The 21,896-nt window shown below is 40.3% G+C and overlaps 1 protein-coding gene across 1 annotated transcript; it reads right to left on the minus strand.

Annotated features, from left to right (window-relative positions):
- Positions 1 to 241: 241 nt before the first annotated feature.
- LOC147640471 (putative mediator of RNA polymerase II transcription subunit 26b) lies at positions 242 to 4,753 on the minus strand. The gene is made up of 9 exons (XM_086781024.1): positions 3,697 to 4,753; positions 3,327 to 3,395; positions 2,766 to 2,848; positions 2,463 to 2,542; positions 2,198 to 2,310; positions 1,953 to 1,980; positions 1,359 to 1,858; positions 1,141 to 1,222; positions 242 to 1,064 (listed from the first exon to the last, which is right to left on the minus strand). The coding sequence occupies exons 1-9, from the start codon at positions 4,105 to 4,107 to the stop codon at positions 922 to 924; spliced, it is 1,509 nt and encodes a 502-aa protein (XP_086637150.1). The 5' UTR covers positions 4,108 to 4,753; the 3' UTR covers positions 242 to 921.
- Between the last annotated feature and the right edge of the window lie 17,143 nt (positions 4,754 to 21,896).

Consider the following 21,896-nt stretch of genomic DNA (forward strand, 5'->3'; position numbering starts at 1 on the left):
CTACATGCTATAACATCTCCATTCCTGTCATCAGCGCCCAGGAGTAGGTGGGCTGATAATTTAGAACCAATACCTGCACTTATTTAAGACTGCAGCAGACAAAGGTCAAATCACAATAACAAACCATTTTTTGGTGAGTAACTCTTCATTTTAGCAAACCTTTGCAACCAATAATTTTGTAACCACTCACAAATATTCAGAAAACAGTAGAGTACAGCTTCACAAGAAAGTACAGTTCAGGTTTAAATGCAATTGAAGCTTTTATAATCATTATATTCCTTGTTTTTGGCCTACAACATACAATCTCAAGTGATGCAAGATTGAACCCAGTCTTTAATCTGCTTATGTGGTGATTAGTAGAATAGCCCCACCTCACAAAGTCCTGTGGTCACATACTATGCAATCAACAAGGCTAATGTTTTTTTTACTGATGTTCCTTCTGGGACACAGGAAACGCGACGTAACCAAGACCATTTAATGTAGTCTTTAGATGTACAAAATCCAGGTTGCGGACAAGGACAAAAGGCAAACTTATTTGATCCACATGGATAGTTGCATCCGAATAGAGTCCATTGTTGAGTAACCAGCTCTCATGTCATGAGCCATGTGCAGGATGCTGCCATGTCATGAGCCATTTACGGGTAAGCTCTCATAGCTTCCTTGTCTATGAGTAGCCACCACTAGGTGGCAGGGTAAATTTGACATAGGGTGCTGCTCCATGTTGACTGAGGCCAACCAATGTACAGGCGAGCCATAAGTCAAAAGAAAGTACATGTCTCACAAGGGTTGGTCAAAATTCTATATGCATATGTAACAAAGAGACTGAAATTTCCACTGTCACATGGCAGATTCAAATTCTCCACCGTCACATGGTGGAACCCAATTCAAAAAGGAGTCTTGACCCATCTGGTTAAAACCTCATCATCCATACCTCCTGTTCTGACTCCAGTGGCCACCATGAGAGCCAACTTTACTTTGTGCGGATGAATTCGCCTTCCCGCGCACTTCAGCAGTCTTAGGAAGGTCTGGAAAGTCCAAAACTTGCACCGTACGTTGCTTCTTTGCTGTGACACCATACAAGAGTAAGCATTAGTATTCTTGCTTTCCATAAAAAACATTTTGCTACAAAGATCCACTGACCATTTTCAGCTTGCTGATACCCATTATGCAGCTTCCTCTTTGCAATCTCAAGCTTCTGATCAACTTGAGTCTTGTCTGGCTTCTGCAAAATATAAGTAACTAGCATTCAGACCACATCATCCTAATTGAATCCAAAAACATTAAGAGCCAAACCAGCCCCAAGCATCTTACGTTTACTCAAAAATTAAAACTATCTGACTATCTCAGAGCCCTCTTACATTGGCCATCGATGGCTTCAAATTTTTGTTGCTCCCACTCAAATGTGGTACAACGGCATTTTGAGCACTGTGACTCCTGTTCAAGTTGGATAAGTCATTAGCAGACCTTCCTATAATTGTCGCGCCTGAAGTGACCCTCGCTTTTGACATGTCACTGAAAGGTCTAGCTAAACCAGAATTCTTAGCAAGAGCTTTGGAAACTGGCAACCCACTAAGATGACTTAACCCTTTGTGACCTGTGTTGCACTGGTTAGTCGACCCTCTCGAAACGGATTCCAGCACTTTCTCCATCCTCTGTGAAGTGTGATTATCTCTAGTCGCACTACCCATCTCCCCTGGGGTTCTTAACCCCCAGGTCTGGCTTGTACTAAGCTTAGCATCACAATCACTGGAATCAGTCAACACACTCCCTGACTGTGACCTGGAAGAGTGGTACATACTGTCTTTAATAGAAGGCTCAACAGAGTCAAAAAGCTCCTCTCCATTCTTTGCATGTCCACCTGTCAATTAAGTCAGCAAAGATAAGAACAAAGCATCAAAGCATTGGAACATTTTTTGGAAGAACCTCATGCCTCTTGTCGACCGAACACTTACACATCTCATCCTCGATGAAGCTGAAGAGCTGCAACAAAAGCATACAAGACACCCCAAGTAGAGCAAGGTATTAGTAAATCTAAAGAAACCCGAAGCACCTAAATTCACTTCTTGCATAGTGACTGCCAAAGCAACAAAACTGTCAGAATAAGCTTTAGTATTTTTTAATTCCACTTGAGACAACACAATAACTAGGATGAAGATACCCCAAAAAGGTATCACAGCACTTATGCATTTAAATTTACCTCTGACAATTTAACAGATGGGGTTTTAGCTGTCATTAATGGCAAAGCATCATTGACTGGAGGTGAGTGTGATCCCTGCATTCTATTGCCAGCTTCAGGTATGTCTCTACATTCTGAAATATGTTGTTTCCACCCACACATAAGTATAAAGGTGCAACAAGAAAACCTATGTCACTAGTCATAATATGAGCTCTTCCACTTAAGACTGATGTGCATCTTTGTCCAACTAAAACGATCACAAGTGTGTATTGATAAGAAGTCATACCTGCTAAGCCATCTGCACTTGCCGCAACAGATGCATCTCCGGCAACCTTAACCCACTCATCTACTAGGAATTTCCAATGTCTGCAGATTGGCATGAAGCCCATATATTTAAATAGTACTCCTGAATGTGGAGATTACGACCTTTTACATAAAAGGGTTTCCATCTTTAAAACAAGACATCTTCATGTTATGCTTTGCCTGATCCAAAATGCAGAACGACTATAAAATTCAGCATAGGCCCACCACTGAGCACACATTCAAAACTTTATCAGCCACAACCAGGAGCGTAAAGTATGGCATTTACTTCACAAGCCGCTTGACGATGGCTCGCACATGCTTGGAAGAATGCTTACGCAAACTATTAACTTGCTTTCCAATCTCAGTTACCTGATGCAGATAAAATGTTTGTATCTATTAGTAAACAAGTCATCTATTTTGGAGCTTGACATAACAATATCCCATTTTGCAAAGGACAAGGCTCAAGCCATGATCCTAGATAATCAATTGGCGAAGGGTGGAAATTTCAGGTATCAGAAAGAAGACACAATTACAGAGTAAAATTGCATTGCCTTCGTTAACTCCAACTCCACTTACAACATTTGAATCTCAACTTTCCTAAGTATGATTATAAAAAATAAAAAACAAAAAGCCAACCCCGATACGATCATCTGATTAGTAAATTTCAAAACCCCTACATCTGCTGTCTCCACCAACAAATTCTACACATAATCAAACACCAATCTTACTTTGAAAACTCCTCCAGAAAACAAACAATCCAAGCAAGTCCTAACTTCAGTTGCCCATGACAGCTTGTGCCTTTTGTTTTGCTTAATCAAAAGTGGCAAACACAAGTTCTGAAGAAAACCTTCAATGCATTGACGGTGATCTTCATATCATCCAGCTTCTGTAATGTGTCGAGAAGAACATTCTCTGGCTGCAGGCATAGAAGGCCTTGAATCAAATGCCCATATTGACATGACTATGATCTGCTCAATTCAACAACTTAGTGATCGTAATCAAGACACTGACATGATCCAAATGTGGCTGAGCTATACAAGACAAGGTATGAAAAGAAAAGGTGCCAAGTCAATCATGTGTGGCCAAGCCATAGTGTCTTGTGGCATGGCATTGTAAGTGCCAGCAAGCTTTTATCACTAAATCGCATGATGTGTTAATACACAAAGGCAACTTAACCTATCCTATTCACTAAAAAACAAAGGCCAGGTGGTGCATACTTGGTCATTTTCTCCAATAGTCTGTTTGATGCCGTCGAGCTCTTGCAAGAGAAGCATTTCGTGATCCGCCTCATCTGTGAGAGCTTCAGCCTCATCGTCACTTCCACAGAGCCTGTGCCCACCATCGCCTAGGAACACTGCCATTCTCCTTTCCTCTTCATCATCCCTCAACTCACCCTCTTCCATGAGATTTGGCTGATCATCATCAGCTACGCCCCCCACCGATCCGCTCAGCCCAATATTTTCAGAGTGCATCTGCACCAAATTCCTTGCAAAAAGGGTTTCTGCGATCTCGCCTCGCTTCTCCTTAAAGTCCTTGGGGTGATCCATTGCGGCAACATGGATAGCTTGTTCAATGATTGTCCATATGTTTGCATTTGCTTTCCCGAAAAAGCTTCTCCAGCGGTCCATGATTTCGCTTTGTTGCTTCCACTCTCTGTGCAACAGGAGGGCAGCAAAATATCCTCAATTTTTCTTCAGGAAGACGTGTGACTGTAGCAGAGGAGGGCAAATTGGTCCCGGATCCTTTTCGGCTGATCGGAGAGCCCACAAAGCATTTGCAAAAATGGGGCGAAGTTAATTTAGAAAAAAAAACAACTCGAATGAGGCAAGCCAAAATGAGGAATTCCTCTCTCTCTCTCTCTCTCTCTCTCTCTCTCTCTCTCTCTCTCTCTCTCTCTCTCAGACACACACTGTCACTCAAGGCCCTTGTTCACCCCATCAATGGGCAGGGGAGGGGCCTGTTGATGATGCTGCGCTTTAACGCTCGGGCACTGGATAGCAAAGCGATCAACGTAATTGGCCCCCACACTCTGTTTGCTGAAAGTATCCCCTTGAATGTGCGATTATCCCTCTGTGCAAAGTGCAATCGATTCTGGTGATGACTGATGAAGCTGCAGGTTAATCTAATTAATAGCGATTAAGAAAGATAGGATTATTCAAACCAGAATAAGGGAACAGGTGTTTGGAGAGGTAGAGAGAGGAGGGGCCATGGGGAGAAAAGTTTCTGTCGAATCGGATAGCAGATAGTAACTTGGGGGAGCAGATTGACGTAGAAGGGAAGAACCGGGCACGCCGTAACCACATGCGAAATTGCTCTAACCACGCCGCCGTCTAACTAGGGTTAAGTTTGCGGCCCCCGGACTCATCGCCTGCCACGTGGCAGAATCTGAGCCGTGCCGTGTCACATCCCCTGAACCACTTAACTGGATTGCATTTTCTGACACGTCACCCATTGCCGCGTCAAGTGTGGGTCCCACCCGCCAGGGGCACTGGCCACGCGAGTTGTGACTTGCCCCTTCAACGTTGACACGTGTCCTTTTACCAAGCTGAGACTGACTGCACGTGGCTGTGGGAGCTGGTCGGCAACAACTTATACACTTTAAAATTGAATTTTTTGTGCATTTTGCCGCCCGAATTTCTAAATTTACACGCTTCCGAAAACCCGCGCATCCGCTTTCAGATGGCGCCCTTTCTGTCGATGAAAAAGTCCCCAACTCTCTTTTTTGTCCGTTTTTCTTATAGAATTTGTACGCCTTGGAAGTTGGAGGTGTTGGTGGTTGGTTAGCGCTCCTCTGAAACGGGTGTTCCTCCTCCTCATTTAAAAAAAGAAGTATAATTCACCCATCATATTTTTGATATTATTTCACCCATTCACTCAAATGTATTAATTTAATTTTTAATATTATTGTTTTTTTTGGTGCTTATTCACTCAAATGTATTAATTAACTTTTTTGTGGGTGCTTGTATTTAATTTTGGAGGAAAAAAAGCTTAGGTACACTAACGTTTGGAACCTTAGTTTAGAATAAATTTAAATATTTAATAATTAACCCTAGTATGGATAGGGAAAATACAATATATTAAGATGTTCAAAAAATTACATCTTCAAAATTAAATTAATAGTATCACAACGAAAATAAAAAAATACAACATGCTGCAAATAAGAGAACAACAAAAAAATTTACAACATACTTATGAAAAACCTTTAAATGAAATTCCACGGTCACCCTAAATCGAACGGATAAAAAGAACGCAAAATGTTTTTTAAATATACATCCAACATCAATTGTTTGAAAACGCAATGTCAACTTTATGCAACAGACCAAAATTTTCCTTGTCCATAGGACAACGTTCACACATCAAGGACATTATTGACTCCCAACAATGCGTGGAGAAATTGGTGAGGATGAGTCCGTGGGCCCATATGTGGTTAGGCGGTCGAATCAGTAAAATATTCTCAGCCTCTACACCCACTACACATGGATCACACCTTTGGAGCTCTCACTGAAGGTGCATTTCTATAGAGATTACTTCCTCATTCTCACTTAGGATGGATTCATCCAGTAGTTGGGTTGCCTGAGCATTCACATGTCCCATGCCATGCGGATTGCACAATTGGCCATATACGGGTTTCATCCCATTGCCTCGAAGAGTGGAAATAGGGAGAGTTGAGCACGTCTTCAGAGGCAGGGAGCTCATACGAAGACCGAACGGAGGAGAGAATCTCCCGATTATGTCACACAGAGGTTGAGATAGAGGACATTACATATGTCATTCTACATATGTCATTCTACATAAAGGGGGTGTGTCATATGTCATTCTACATAAAGGGGGTGTGTCATCACACAAATATGCACAATTCTCTCTCTTACAAAGCTCATCACCATTTGTGAAGGATGCCATCACAAAGATGTTCAAGGGTGCCAAAGAAGAGGCAAATATCTAGTAAACCTTATATTCCATAATGTTATATATATAGCTAGATTTAATAATTGGTGCAATAGTGCTGATTATTAAATATCACCCTATAACATCTGTAATGTGATTATACGCCTTTTGAAACTTTTTCCTCTCATGACACAATCTTCATATGTTGCTTCTTTCAATTTATCAAGCAAATAAGATCCCAACATGTGGATTTAGACACTCCTATGTTATTTTTTAGGAACATAAACGTTACATGTTGTTGAAACTTCTACTTTAAGCAAAGTACGTTTAACCAAGGTCTACCAAGTTAAGATAAACGTTACATGTTGTTGAAACTTCTACTTTAAGCAAAGTACGTTTAACCAAGGTCTACCAAGTTAAGATAAATCTGTAACTACTTTTTAGGTGTGTTTTTACTAATGCAAGATTCCACGTGGACATGACACTCCAACACAAGACAAGAAAGTTTATATTGTTGCTATTTGAACATGAAAATCCAAATCAAACCTAACATTCAAGCATGACCACTGGAAAGTTAAGGGGTTTGGTTCACAAACGGTGGAAGACAACTTGGTTCACAAACGGTGGGAAGACAAGTTGGAAAAGGGGTGTGCGTATGATGTGGCACCTACTAATTCATGACCCGACCACGTTAATAGAAAACTAGACCACCCTCAACCCTCAACCTAGCAAAGGCCATCTCCACATTTTTTGCAAAAAGACAATGCCACCTTGCAAGTAGTGGGGTTTAAACTTGGGACCCACCCGCTTGAGGACAAGCTCTTTACCACTCAGCAACCTTATGTTATATCCATCCACCATTTATGAACCGGCCCTAAGAGCTCATTTGCTTGCTTGTGTTTCCCCTTTCACATGATATTAAGTTCTAGTTTGTTGGTTATTGGGTTATTATAAATGTATTAAATTGTTCTCTATATTACTTGCCATTTATGAAAGCTACATGCTTCATAAGAGATATCATGACATGTTGTTATTTGGTAATCATACCAGTACCATGAAGCTAAAAAATGACATTTGCCACGATCACTATACTAAACCTTTCAACAAACTTTGGCTGTAAAAAATACAAAGCATGATCAAACATTAGTGTGAAGATTGAGCTTCATTCAACTAATGTTAGAGAGAGAAGAGGGGGTTGAAATTGCCTTTGAAACGGTTAAGTATTCCATCACCTTTGTACTAAAATGAAATAAACCATGTAGCTCTCCATCAAAATAGTGTTTCTAATGGTAATTAGATTTACAAATTCTCAGCACTTCAAACCTTCTATTCTAAGGGCAAAAAGAATATTAAAGATGATGCGTAGTTTACTCGATGTCGATGTCGATCCATCTTAGTCAACCAACAAGTAGCTAAGATCCAATACTTGCTCTCATATCTGATGTAAGAGGACATTCAAAATATTTTTTTCCCTATTAAGTGGTTTTTTCATTATATAAGGTAGTTTCCTCACATCGACTATATTTTCACTTATAATTGATGCATTTTGTGATCATGGGAAGATCACTTGAATTGAGGAATTAAATATGGTACATGTAGCTTAGTTGTGTGTCCATTTCATAATTCAAGATGCTAATCAAGTGCAAGGATAGCTTGTGAGAAGTAATTAATAAGGGAGAGGGATATGAATTAAATATAGTACATGTAGCTTAGTTGTGTGTTCATTTCATAAATCAAGATACTAATCAAGTACAAAGATAGCTTGTGAGAAGTAATTATTAAGGGAGAGGAACAATTATTTTGATATGTGTAATCGGAAGAGTTCAAGTTAGAGATATTAGAGAGACACATAGAGAAGGGCGCAAGCGAGGGAGGGAAGAGAAGAGAAGAAACAAGAAAAATAAATTTCAAGAATATTTGAAATTTCAAGAAATGATAAAAATACATTTCAAGAATAGTGAATATTCAAGCTAGTTTGACCTTTAACATTATGCATGCTAATTAAAGAGTATTGCATGTTATCATGTTATTGATACAAAGATATCTCTCTATTCTTGGCTTTAAACATATGTGTTTCTTTCACATGGTTGAAAAAGTTCATCCTTACTTGCTTCCCTTTTCCCATAAAACAATCTTGAAGGACAAACAAAGCACGATATGTGTGTTTTCTTTGAAGCTTAAAAGAAGGTGTGATATGACATACAATCATCCAAAAAGTCATGTATAGAAGGTCCCACTTTTAGACTTTTGGAAGCTTTGTTGACAACAAGAATTGATTTATCTATGGTGATATTCTATCTTTCCTACAAATTTTAATCTAGCAAACTTATAATTTGCACTTAGATGGTCAACAATAAAAAAGAAAGAATATGATCCTCTAAGAATTGTGTGTGCATGCTTATACTCCATAGCACGTGTAAATAACATTCAATAAAAGGTTCTCATATTCAACTTTCAAATGCTACCAAAAACACACGTGAAGCTATAGCATGTCTTCTTATATTATCAGATACATTAGAATGAGGTTACATCATAGACCACCATATCCCCCCCTAAAGGGAAAGAATATGCATATACTAGATCATGCCATCGTAAGCATGAATTTGGTAGATCTTACACAAAAAGAAAATCATGTGTTTTATATCATGACTAAAGTTCTTCTTAAAATATAATGTTGTTCTTACAGTTTTATAAAATCTTTCAACTTCATAGTTTGCCACATGTGCTAGTATGGACAATGTTTTACTATGCATGGTACATGAAATTAATGGGGAAAAAATCAACATAGAAATAAATAAAGTAGAGGCTCTCAAAGTCTTAGGCTAGGATATCTTTTTCTAGTGACCCCCTGTCACACAACTCTCAGTCTCAGTCCGATGAGAACAATCCTTACATAGGAATGATTTTTGCATGTGTTTTTCCTTCATAAGTCTCACAAATAGGTCACATCGAGCAGCTCTCCAAGGCTCAACAAGATGTCATGACTCCTCGATTATGAAGGTAATTCTTCTATCTTTGGTTATGATTGCCAAACTAAACTATCCATCCCAGGTTTTTCTTGTTCTAAAGCATAACTTTGTTTTGTTTTAGAAAGTGCCTCCAACTTGGGTCGACCCTTCACCCACTTTCCAATGTTTAATCCTTTTTCCACTTAAACCACATCCATAGACTCAGCCTAGCCTCGTCTAATCCCATGGGTCTAGCCTTCCTATGAAATCGGTGTGAACTCACACACCCATAATTGAAAATTACCACTTTACGCACACACAATACTTAAGTTCACACATGTACTCCTTTGAAAACAATCCTTTAAAAAGAAAACATATAATTCTTTTCATCTATGTAGATATTATATGTTCATATCACATATCACATGTAACACATCAGTGTCACATCATCATCATAAATCTTGTCTCACATGACTATGATCCTTAAACCAAGATGATACGCACCAATGAGTGTGAATACTCTTGGACGAGCATGATGACCAAAGGAGTCCTGTATGTCTCACATCCACCTTAACACAAGTGTCACAATGTCATTTTTTTGGGAAAGGAATCCGACATAATAACTTGTACGAGTTTTGGCTTTTATAGCCCAAGCCGATGTTGGGATAAGCAGGCTATTATGGGATGAGAGATTTGGGCACTTGAGCTTTGTAGTCTTTAAAGATATGTAAAGCTCTAGAATTGTAGCACATCTACCAGAATTTTTAGAGATGTCAAAGAGGTGTGTGAAGCTTGTATAGCATCAACATGCATTTCCAGAGGAAAGTAAAAATCGTGCAAAGGCTCCTCTAGAGCTTGTACATGGATATCTATGTGTGCCAACCACTATATTGGGAGGTTCTTCGTACTTCATGTTACTAATCGATGACTTCAGTTAGGAAGATAAGTCTAAAGCTTCTGGAAAGTTCAAAATATGTGTAACTTGGTAGAGAATGAGACAATAAAGAGGCTAAAGAAGTTGTGAATAGATCGAGGAGGAGAATTCACATCAAGTGAGTTCAATGCCTAGTGCAAGGAGCACCATAGGATTAAGAGAGATTTGACAATTGCTCATTCTCCATAATAAAATGGTGTTATAGAGCATAAGAATCACTTAGTTATGGAGATGGTATGGAGTATTCTCAAAGGGAAAGGATAACATAATTCTTATTGGACCGAAGGACGTTATAGGTGTTACATAGAGGCAGTGAAGGGCATGACACCTCAAGAAGCTTATTCAGGTAAGAAACCCTTAGTTGCATATATTAAAGGACATTTGTTGGTGTTTGAGGAACAATCTTAAGTGGTGGAGGAGAGGGCTTTGTCCACACTATCCTCCTTTAATGAAGACATAGCCTAATAGGCACAACCATCAGTGATAGTACCAACTCCACAAGTGGTGGATCATCAGATGATAAAGAAGAGAAGCCTACAACACCTCATAAGGGGCTATATCCTAAATGGGTGAAGCGGCTCTTGGATGGGAAAGCTTTACTAGCAGTTGTTCATAGCACATTACATTGTCAATATGGCCTTGATGGGGCTAAGATAAAAGTAGAGGAGCCAACCAACTTAGAGGAAGAATTACTAGATCCAAATTAGAGGGGGGGCTAGGGAGTTAGAGTTTGACTCAATTTTGAGAAACCGCACTTGGGATCTTGTGAATCATCTTATAAAACAGAAGGTTATTAGCACATACGTTTGGAAGGCCAAGTATAAGTCAATAGTACATTGGATAAGTACAAGTGGTGGCGAAGGGTTTTGCACAGGTCAAAGGGTTCAACTTTCAGGAGACATTAACCCCCACTGCTAGATTGACCACTTTTTGCTCAGTACTAGCCTTGGACACTCATGGGTATTAGTGGCCGGTATTACAAATGGATGTAAAATCAACAGTTCTAAATGGCCATCTCAAAGGAGGAGGTTTATGTGGTGCAACCACCGAGGTTTGAGATACCCACTTCAGAAAAAACAAAGTGTACAGACTCTAGAAGGCATTATATGGGCTGAAACGGATCCCTTGGGCATAGTACCCAATGGATAGATGTTTTCTTTATAAGTACTCGTCTTTCTAAATGCTCGTCAAATGCAAATTTAGATCCAAATTTGTATATTTAACCTGAGTAAGATAGGTTCATAATCATTGTCCCTATATGTGGATGATCTCATTATGATAGGGAGCCATGCATACATAGGAGATGTTGAGTTCCTAGTTTTGACATGACAGACCTTGGGCTTATACATTTTTGTTTGGGGATTAAGGTCTGGCAAGAGTCACATGGAATCTTCATTTCTCAACAATAATATGTAAGAGAAGCTCTAAAGGAATTTGGCATGGCTAAATGGTTACACCCATGGATCTATGAAAGATGCCTCTCCACTTGTGGATATGAAGAAGTACATGAAGTTGGTGGGGAGTTTGATCTTTATATGCAATACATGGCCTAACATCAGCTTTGTAATTGGTGTTCTTAGCAAGTTCTTAGCAAGTTCTCAAATCATCCTCGAGAGAACCATTAGAAGGCTAGGATGTAGGTGTTGAAATTCTTAAAAGGTATCTACTCAAGTCAAGAGCTTACCTTAGCCTTTGCGGAAACATGTGTTGTTCGGTCTTGCCTTTGAGCCACAATTGCAATTTCCCATTTGCGTGTGCTAGCTTGTCCATTATCTCATCCATCGCATCCTCACTTCATTGTCATATTGGAGTGCTCATTGCCAACAAAGGGGTGAAGGGAGAGCTCTCAATGCTGCTCAGATGGAGGCAACAGATGATCCTTTGTGATGGTTCTCTCCCACAAAAAAGCAAGGGAAGGAGAAACTAATTGAAGAGGGAAGCCTATCAAGAATGCATCCATCAGACAAGCATGAATTTAAAAGCATACAAATAAGCAAGAAGAGGGAAGAAGGAGAGCTTATAAATAAACTATTACAAGGGAATGATTGTGTCTTATCATGAAATATGTAGATGACATGCATGGAAATTGGGTAGAAGGTGTGCCCGTGTTTGTACACTTCTCCACACTTCTTTCTTTGACTCTTTTTGCTACTTTCTTTCACATTTACTTGATATCCCCTAGCTTGGGGAGTCAAGATCAGTAGTTTGTTAGATGCATAGCAATGGATTTGTGTGTAGTTGTTGTGTCCACAACTATAATGGAGCTGGGAAACCTCTATGGCTCGGTGGACTTGGCATTGTTGAGCACTTGGGCTAGAGGTGGGGTGGTCAAAGATAAGGCAGGGTGGATTAAATAGGTGGGGTGTGGTCAAAGACAAGGCACCTGCTGGCACACCTACTGATAGAAGGTCCAAGTAATGGGCCGTCGTACTTACCCTAGCCCACCACCCGATTGGCTCAGTGAGATGAGGCTCAACACAATTTCATGAAAGAATAATACCTATATGTCTGTGGATATTATAGGCATGTATGGGCAGCATTGGACAAAGTGTGGGCTCATGTAGAAGCTTTTGGTGTGCAAACTCCAACACACTGCTTTCTTTAACACTTATTTGTCTGCTTTCTTCGTCTCTTCCACATGGTTTGAGATAGGAAATTGGTAGTTGATGTGTAACAAGGCTGGCCCATAAGGGGGGTGTGACTGACGTTGGGGGTGTCCACCATGAGGATGGTAGAAGTGAGAACACCCTATCTAGCAGGGATATTGGTAAGTCACAAATGATGGGTGGCTTTCTGGGCATGTTCAGATAGATCTGTGCACTTTTTGAGCCTCTTTTTGAAGTGTTGGTGGCTCTTTGTGGCCTGCTTGCTTAAAGAGTAGGGCGATGGTGGTGGATAGAAGGAAAGCATATAGAGCTCAGGGGTGGCTTGTCGGACATGGTCAAATAGATTTGTGCACTTTTGAGCCTTTTTTTGAAGTGTTGGTGGCTCTTTGTGGCTTTCTTGCTTAAAGAGCAGGGCGATGGTGGTGGATAGAAGGAAAGCATGTAGAGCTCAGGGGTGGAATTTTAAAATGCTTGACACTATCAACCTTGTCGTGCAGCATTACTTTGATCTTTTTGGGGCAACTTGACCTCACTGGATTAGTATAGATGGAGGCAAATGTTGGGCCTTAGAGAGAGATGTAGAGCGGGGTGGATTGAATCAAAACCTCCATTTGGGTGCATGGATCTAATAGTTCTATAGACCACGATTGGGATGCGCAAGATGGAGGATTCATCGGGGTGGCATCTTCATGAATTCACAACATGCTAGGCATGGATGGAAAGCCCTTATGATGATGAGTCATGAATGGAGCAAGAACAAGACTCAATGAAAGAAGACGAGGCACCATAAGGAGATTGAAGGCAGGCATGAAAGTGTTGGCATGGGGCATGGATGGACTTAACAAGGTGAGGTCTAGATGATGGGTTTAAATGACAAAAGGCATGGGTGCCAGATGGACCACAAGGTAGGAAGGACGGTACATCCTATGTGCTTAAGTGCCGGTGGCAAACACATGTGAGTGAAGAGGATTGACTGCAAACCAAGGATTGAGATTGTAAATCAAAAAATTGGAAGGGTTTGGTTGCAAAAGTGGAAGCTGATTTGGGTGTGGTGCTAGCGGGATTTTGTTTAGGGTTTGGTGATTGGCTATCCACAATGCACTTGCAAACAACAAACAATCCCAAATGTACTAGATCTTCCCACTCAGTGGGGGAGCTAATAAAAGCAATAAAAGGAGGGTGAAGTGGTTACCTACTGGGTTGTCAAGAAGAGTGATACGAACATCAATGTTGCATTGATCATCGCTTACCAGATTGTTGGAGCCAAATGAATGCATCTTCTTACTAGTGGCCTCTTGCCAACGGCAACGTTGCATTATTGCCGGGTCAAGGTTGAGACACCGCGTAGTGGCTTGCAGTGGCCCCAGTGGCTTTGAGGGTTGATTGGCTGGCCAATTAGTGAGGTAGTCAAGCGTGCTGGTGGATGGCAAGGTTTTTGGGAACCAGATAGATAGGCTCCCTTGCCATAGGCTTCCAACAAGGCTCAGGGTTTAGGTAAAACTTTGTTGCTTGGGATGCCCACTTTGCAACTTGATGGGGATCCAACAAGGCTCAGGGTTTAGGTAAAACTTTGTTGCTTGGGATGCCCACTTTGTAGATCTTAACTCACAGTTGGGCTTTGGGGCATAGTAGTGGTTGCTAGGTCCTTGCATGGGTGTTGTACTTTCCTTGGATAGACAAGGTACTCTTAGGTACCCATGTCTTCTTGGTTGCCTCCCTGAAGGGTTATTGAGGTTGAGGTTTGGGGGGTGGTCTTCGTCTTTGCAAGCAAAGTTTTGGATCTCCACTAGAGGATGAGGCTTAGGATATTGATAAGTTCAGGATGCCCTCATACACCAAGGGTATGTTGCCCATTCTAAAGAGGAGCTTAAGCATTGCGATCCTCTTTTTCTAGCTCATGATGCAATCATTAGTTGTGATCCCTCCCAAGGATGATGCTCTCTTTCAATGTACTTGTGGGGGATCACATAATATAGGTTTACATCCAATTAGAAACTCAGACTGGGAATTATTTACTATGGTAATGTGGTTGTTGTGGGCAGATGATGTAAGGGGTGGGTAGCCTAATGAGGTCCACATCTCCCAAGATGACACATTGTGGCTAGCCCCTAGTAGCAAATATTTGAAGCGGTCCAAGTGATTGTGTTTAACTCATTTTGGTGAGAATGCCTCGCTCCATGGAATGAGTCTTCCCTATTTTAGAGTTTACTATCAAGGACTGGTTTTATTTACCTTCACGTATGTAAATATGATTGGTTTCCTAATCATGAACCAACCTTGCTTCCCTCATGTAAGGCGCTCCAAGGATCATGGTGTATGACCCTCTACTATGAAATTCTATCACAACAAATGTGCGGTAGAAACTTAGCTCAAAGGTCTTTATCTTTGCATCCAAAAATATTCCCCAAGGTTTATATGTGTTCCCATTGGCAAGTTTAACCAACGAGGCTTGTGCCTTTGACGATCCTTGATGATTATGTTGACACGAGCACCACTATCCAAGATTGTGAAGACCACTTTATAAACGACGAGTAACACAATGTTCATTTTATTGCTTTCAAAATAGTGTCCTTTCTTGTTCATGGACACTTTTGGCTATCCTTTTGTCTGGGCTATGGAAGGAGAGCACAAATTGTGGCACAACTTATCCTCTTCTTCAAGTTCAAGTTCAATTATGTGGGCTCTTGAATTCCCAATCATCTAGTCGGATAAGTCTCCCCAAAGTTGAGAATTTTCTTGTAAAAGGGAACTTATTGAAACTCTGACTTCCAAGGATAAGGAGGCTGTGAGGCCTTCTATGTTCCTCATATGATATTCATGCTCACTTAGCTCGTACTCACTTGGAGGTGGGTCCAGACTTACTAATGTTATGTAGGGAATGTGCATTAATCCTATGGTGCCTTGGATGGGGTCGAAATGAACTCATCACCTATCACATCGGAGAAAATATTATGGTGACTATGAGATGACCTATAAAAGGCCAACTTTGACCTCCCACACTGATTCCTTATTCATTTCATCTAGCAATGCAGAATCTGGTTGTATTGATTCTAGAGGTAGAGGCTCTAGAAATGGCTCTCATGCGTGGCAACTTGAGAATGGTTATACAGTTTAGGGGTCAAGGCCATGTGGCTGGCATTGAGGTTCTCTCATTGGTTCTATGATTGGCTCTAGGATGAGGTTTGTACTTGACTCTATTTTCTTAAGTATGATTGGCTCTAGGATGAGGTTTGTACTTGACTCTATTTGCTTAAGTATGATTGGCTCTAGGATGAGGTTTGCTTAAGTACTGGCTTTAGTTCAAACTTGCATCTTCCTCACAAGCTCTTGGGCTTGTTTCATTCTCACTTTTTCTCCAACAAAGGATTGGGATACTCCTTGAATTTGGAAGGTTTTTGTAGTCGATTGATTTCTTCTCTAGTTTAAATGGGAGATCACTCACTATCTCTGTGAGGGAGGCAGCTTCAGATCTATCATATGAACCACTTTCAATGGTCGTAATGTGATTGCCCTTGACAAACTGATCATGTGTTGCGTTTCTCTGAGCTCTTCGTCGAGAGGTTTTTGTGGTCAATTGGTCTCTTCTCTTTGGGAAGAGCTGGTTTGAATGGGAGATATCTCATTGTCTCCATAATGGAGGAAGCTTCAAAGCTATTGCTTGAACCACTTTTAATGGTCATAATGTCATTGCCCTTGACAGATGATCATGCATTTCATTTTTGCAAGATCTTTGAGGTTCTCTTCTTCTCAACCTTTGGTTTTGGTTTATTAGCCTTTTTAGGGGGTGATGTAGCCTTTGGGGCTTGTGCCTTTAGCTCTTGGGATGATGGCTTTAATAAGGTCAAAGCCTGAGCTTGTTTCCTTAGATGTTTTCTTAGCAATAACCCCCCTTGACTTGGTATGTAGCCTTGTGATAGCATTAGCATGGACGGTATGAATAAGTTCACCTTGTTTGCTTAACAAGTTAAGGCCTATTAATGCGGCTAATGCTTTGGCCACTGGGGTGATTGTCACTCTATTTGATTAGTTCTTGAAGGCATGTTCAAATCCACACTTGTAACATGTGTCTCCATAAGGAATGACATTAGGGTTTGGCACAAGATTAGTTCTTGAAGGCATGTTCAAATCCACACTTATAACATGTGTCTCCATAAGGAATGACATTAGGGTTTGGCACAAGATTTGGGGATGGAGCTAGGGTACTAGGTGTGATGGTTCTATGTGAGGACACTTGGCAAAATATTGCAAGCCCTTGAAATGGAAACACTGAAGAGGTGGCATGTGTGCCATATTATTGAGGATAATTGTGGCCCCTCACTCTTTGTTGCACCACGGCTTCAAATAGAGAGGCGTAGTCAATGACTGCTGCTGGGGGTTACTCTGGGTATCCATATGAATCATATTGCTCATATGACACATAGCTCTCTTATTCTAGACTCTTTGAGTCCACTAGCAAAGCCATTGAATACTATTGTACTGGTGTGGTTTCAAGAGGAGCTGATTGGGGTGGTAATATCGGAGGTGGGTGTGGCATTGGTGGTGGTCTATACATATCTCTTCGTATAGGGTTTTGATACATGGGCACTGGAACTTGTACTTGCTGAGTGACTAGTCGGATTGGTAAGGCCAATGGAAGACCAATGGTTACCTTGGTGTAGGGAGTATCTATCATGGTGCCAGAGTCCCACCCTCCAGTTGGGTTTCCTTGGTACCAAGAATGAGCTATGTTGTTGATATTTAGGCCTCAACAATGGACACTCTATACATGTATTATTCTTATGGAAATTATGCACCAAACCATATCTCTTTGTGGGAATAGATGTGGGTGTCATTCTTAAGTTGTTGGCTAGGCCTGGTTTGAGGTTACCCTTAGGACTATCCCTACCACCATTACTAGCCTAAATGACTTAGGAAATTGTCTACCAGCTCATCCAAGCTCATGTCCTTAATAAGGACTCTAGCTAGTGCTAGTTGGGCATCCTTGGTTGCCCTGACGAGATGAGGCTTTGGATGATGCATTTCCTACATCTTGGTTTGGTTGGACGGCTTCTACATCCTTGTCTTGTAGGTTATCTACTAGGTTTATTGCCTCATGAGACGACAACACTCATGTGTAGTGCCTAGACATATAGAGATGGTCATAAAGCCTCTTGCTCTTAAGATTGAAGCCCTTCAGGCACTCATGTGGGTGCTACATCTCATGCAGAGATACTTGGTTCTAGTAATGTAGTCCCACATGGTTTCTCCCTTCTCTTGCTTGAGGTTATAGATATATGCAATTGGGTAGCTCCACTGGGGTGAGAATCCTATTATGAGAGTGTGTCTCAAGACCTCATATACCTAGTCGGTGGTTTAGTGACCTAAACTACCAACTTGCTTTGCCTTCCAAGGAATGAACAAATCTTGGTGGGATCATTGGTCCGTCCCATGGCCTCACAAATTTGATCAAACTTCTTGAGGTATTGAATGGGATCTCCACTTCCATCAAATTTTTCATCATCTTTGAGATGTGTATTGTCTTGGTTTTACCTTATTTAAGCCTCTAGGTGCTATGTTGGTCATATATTTAAATGTCATCCTCAGCATGTCTTCTAGTATTCACGTGGCGGTGGAACATAAGGAGGTGGTTATATGCGATACCCTTTGTTTCAGCTCTTATCCTATGGGGTTGGGCTGCATGGTTTCTAATGGCACTTGTCCTCCATCAGCTTGGCCTTGAGGTTGAGGACACATTTTGTAAATGCCCTTGTAGATCCTGTTGTTGTGGAAGAGGTAGCCCCCCTAACATTGGCTCTTTACTCTTCCCCATGTTCCCTGTTCCTTGTCCAAATGGAGAAGAACTAGAGCTTATTTTTGTGGTAAAAAAGGTGGTTTTATAGTGGGTGCCCCCTATGGAGAGTTGGACTACTACTTCTTATGCTATGTGCGCTAACTATTGGGTGTATTATTGAACACTTATCCATGGTGATACGGTAAAAGAGACATGTCTCGTTTGTCATATAACTACAGCTGGTTGTGTTGGGCTGTTTATTAGTCATGGACTGCTTGGGATAAAGCCAACTCAAGATCAACACCAAATGTTTAAAACATTTTAGCATCAGACATGGTTTGAGTGCTTCATATGGAGCAAACCTTAAGGCTTTAAGTCCTACCCCTACTCCTTCACCGGAGATGCACCTAAAAATAGAGTTATCGAATGCCTTCTTCATAAAATTTAAGGTGTTGTTTACATAGCCACTTGGTAAATTTGGAGTTCGAAGGACCATGGGGGTGGCTCATGTTTCTAGGTGTTCCACTATTCCTCCACTCATGTTTGTGTTTTATTGGCTTATTTATTCCTAAATCTCCTTGGTTAAGGTGGATCCTAAGGAGAATAGTCTTCTCTTGGTGCTAAGTGTTGGTTGTTTACTCTAGGACTGAAGGTTGGGGGAGGTTTGGTTTGATGCATTACACTTGATTGTATTATCGTTTCCAATAATTAGTTCAGATTGGGTTTGCATTAAACAAAGGTCCTCCCTAGTGTTTCCGATTTAGGTCTATGAATAGTTTCAAATAAGGTTTTTTTGTTACTCTTTTTTTTTTTTGTGTACTGCTAGGCTCACTTGTCCAGGTTCATGCCTCTCATAGCTTATATGGCTCATGGTTCACATATCCAGGTTCATGTCCCTAGGCTCACATCTCCAAGCTCATATTTCTAGGCTCATGGATCACAACTCACATATCTAGATTTGCATATGTAGGCTCACACCTTTTTTTGCATGAACTCGACTCACGTTATTTCCTAGTATGAAATAGGCCTATCTAGAGCACAAAAATCTAGGAATAGGGCCTATGACGACAGGGTTGGTGTGCACTTATTGGGATAATAAGTGTACTTAATTTCCCAATAATTATGGACAAGAATTTTCCTTAGAATTTATAGCTAATATAGATTGTATGAGGACATGGCCCGATATGTGTCCATATCGATTTTTATGGTTGGCTATAATAATTGATTCGTATTATATTAGATATACCTACCTCTAGGATCACGGCTCACTTCTCTAGGATCACGGCTCACTTCTCTAGGCTCACGACTCATGTGTCCAGACTCACAACTCACGTCTTTAGGTTTATGACTCATGGCTCATGTGTCCATGGACTTTTGCATGGACTGTGGACTCACGTCTTGTACCCGAGAGCTGGTTTTTGATGGTTTTATGATTTTTTAAACTTGGGGTGTGTGTTCTTAATATTAATTAAGAGTTGTGATGCAATTAATTAAGTGTTTTTTAATATAATTTTGCATGCTTCTACTCTACCAATTTAATATGTGCATGAACAATTGAATAATTATGAAATGTATAAATTAAAATTGATAACTTCACTCTAATTCAACCTAATGGACCTCAATGCTCATGATTAGGAGTGGATTCCACTCCTAATCACAATTTCTAAGCTAATTCTTGGATCAAAACAATGAAATCTAAGCCTCTTGGGCTCCAATTGCATGTAAATCACCAAAAAATCAGGGTTTTTCCCTACCAATAAATGAAAAAAGATTGCCATAATGCAAAATAAACTTCAAATAAAAATAAAAATCAATAATAAACACATCTAATGCTTCAAAATGTTTTTTGAAGTGTGATGACCTCCTAATCAACCCAAGTAATATAAGGCGATCCCAGTAGCTTGGAATGGATTTAAAAATAGAGCTAAGCCTATGATAGTCCCCATCAGTGACACCAAATATGTTCATATTAAGAGCTTACCTTAGCCTTGTCGAAGCATGTGTTGTTGGGTCTTTCCTTCAAGCCGCTTGCAAATTCCCACGCGGGTGCTAGCTCATTCGTCACGTCTTCACTTCGTTGTCATACTGGAGTGCTTCTTGTCAAAGGAGTGAAGGGAGAGCTCTCAATGCCTAGATGGAGGCAAGAAGAGACGATCCTTCGTGATGGTTCTCTCTCATAAAAAGCAGGGGAAGAAGAAGCTAATCAAAGAGGGAAGCCTATAATCAAACCTACTCAAGAAAGCATGAATTCAAAAGTATAAAAGTGAGCAAGAAGACAAAAGAAGGAGAGCCCACTAGTAAACTATTTTAAGGGAATGATTGCGTATTGCATATTATAAAAAATGACTTATATACAAATGAGTAGTTTTCACACTAGGCTGGCTAAACGTAAAAATGGCCTGGCCTCTATTACTAGTCTTAATTAGCAACTATGTACACTAAGCCCATAAACTTAGTGTACATAGTTTTCACACTAGGCTAGCCAAAATTAAAAATTATCGAGCCTCTATTATTAGTCTTAAGCAACTATGTACACTAAGTCCATAGACTTTTCCTATTTGACATTAACCGCATAGTAAGGTCATTTTATATGTTCCAGTGCCATCTTACATAGCACCTTACAATAGGTCAAGTGAGCAAAACCATGTTAACCAATAAAGTGGTTATAACAGTACCATTGGGTAGTACCATTGTTGGGTATATCATCACTTACAAATTGGACAATTCCTTGATTGGATTTTGTGATTTAGATTGGGCAGGAGATTGTGATAGTAAGAAATATTTTTTTGGTTATTGTTTCCTTATTAGGTCTAGAATTATAATAGTACCATTGGGTATAGTATCACTTACAAATTGGACAATTCCTTGATTGGACTTTGTGATTCAAATTGGGTAGGAGATTATGATAGTAAGAAATCGGGTTATTGTTTCCTTATTGGATCTGTAATTACATTCTAGATTAGCAAGAAGCAACCTACATTGGCATTTTCTTCTATAGAGGCTACATGCTTTGCTTTATATGAAGCAATCTGGTTGAGGAGGATCTTAGAAGACATGGGTGTTACTCAAAAGGAAGCGACAATGTTGCTATGCGATAATCATAGTTTCATGGCAATCATCATTGTCACCACCAAGAACCCAATGTTTCTTTTACTGGCATCATGAAGCACATTGAGATACAGTATCATTATATGGGAATGAGCTTATTATGGATGGAGAGGTGCAGCTTGTCTATTGTGCTTGATAATATAAATTTTACAGAGATATTTTCACA

This window comes from Cibotium barometz, chromosome 3 (genome assembly GCF_041138505.1).
Source record: "Cibotium barometz isolate CiBa-2024 chromosome 3, ASM4113850v1, whole genome shotgun sequence".
Taxonomy (NCBI): domain Eukaryota; kingdom Viridiplantae; phylum Streptophyta; class Polypodiopsida; order Cyatheales; family Cibotiaceae; genus Cibotium; species Cibotium barometz.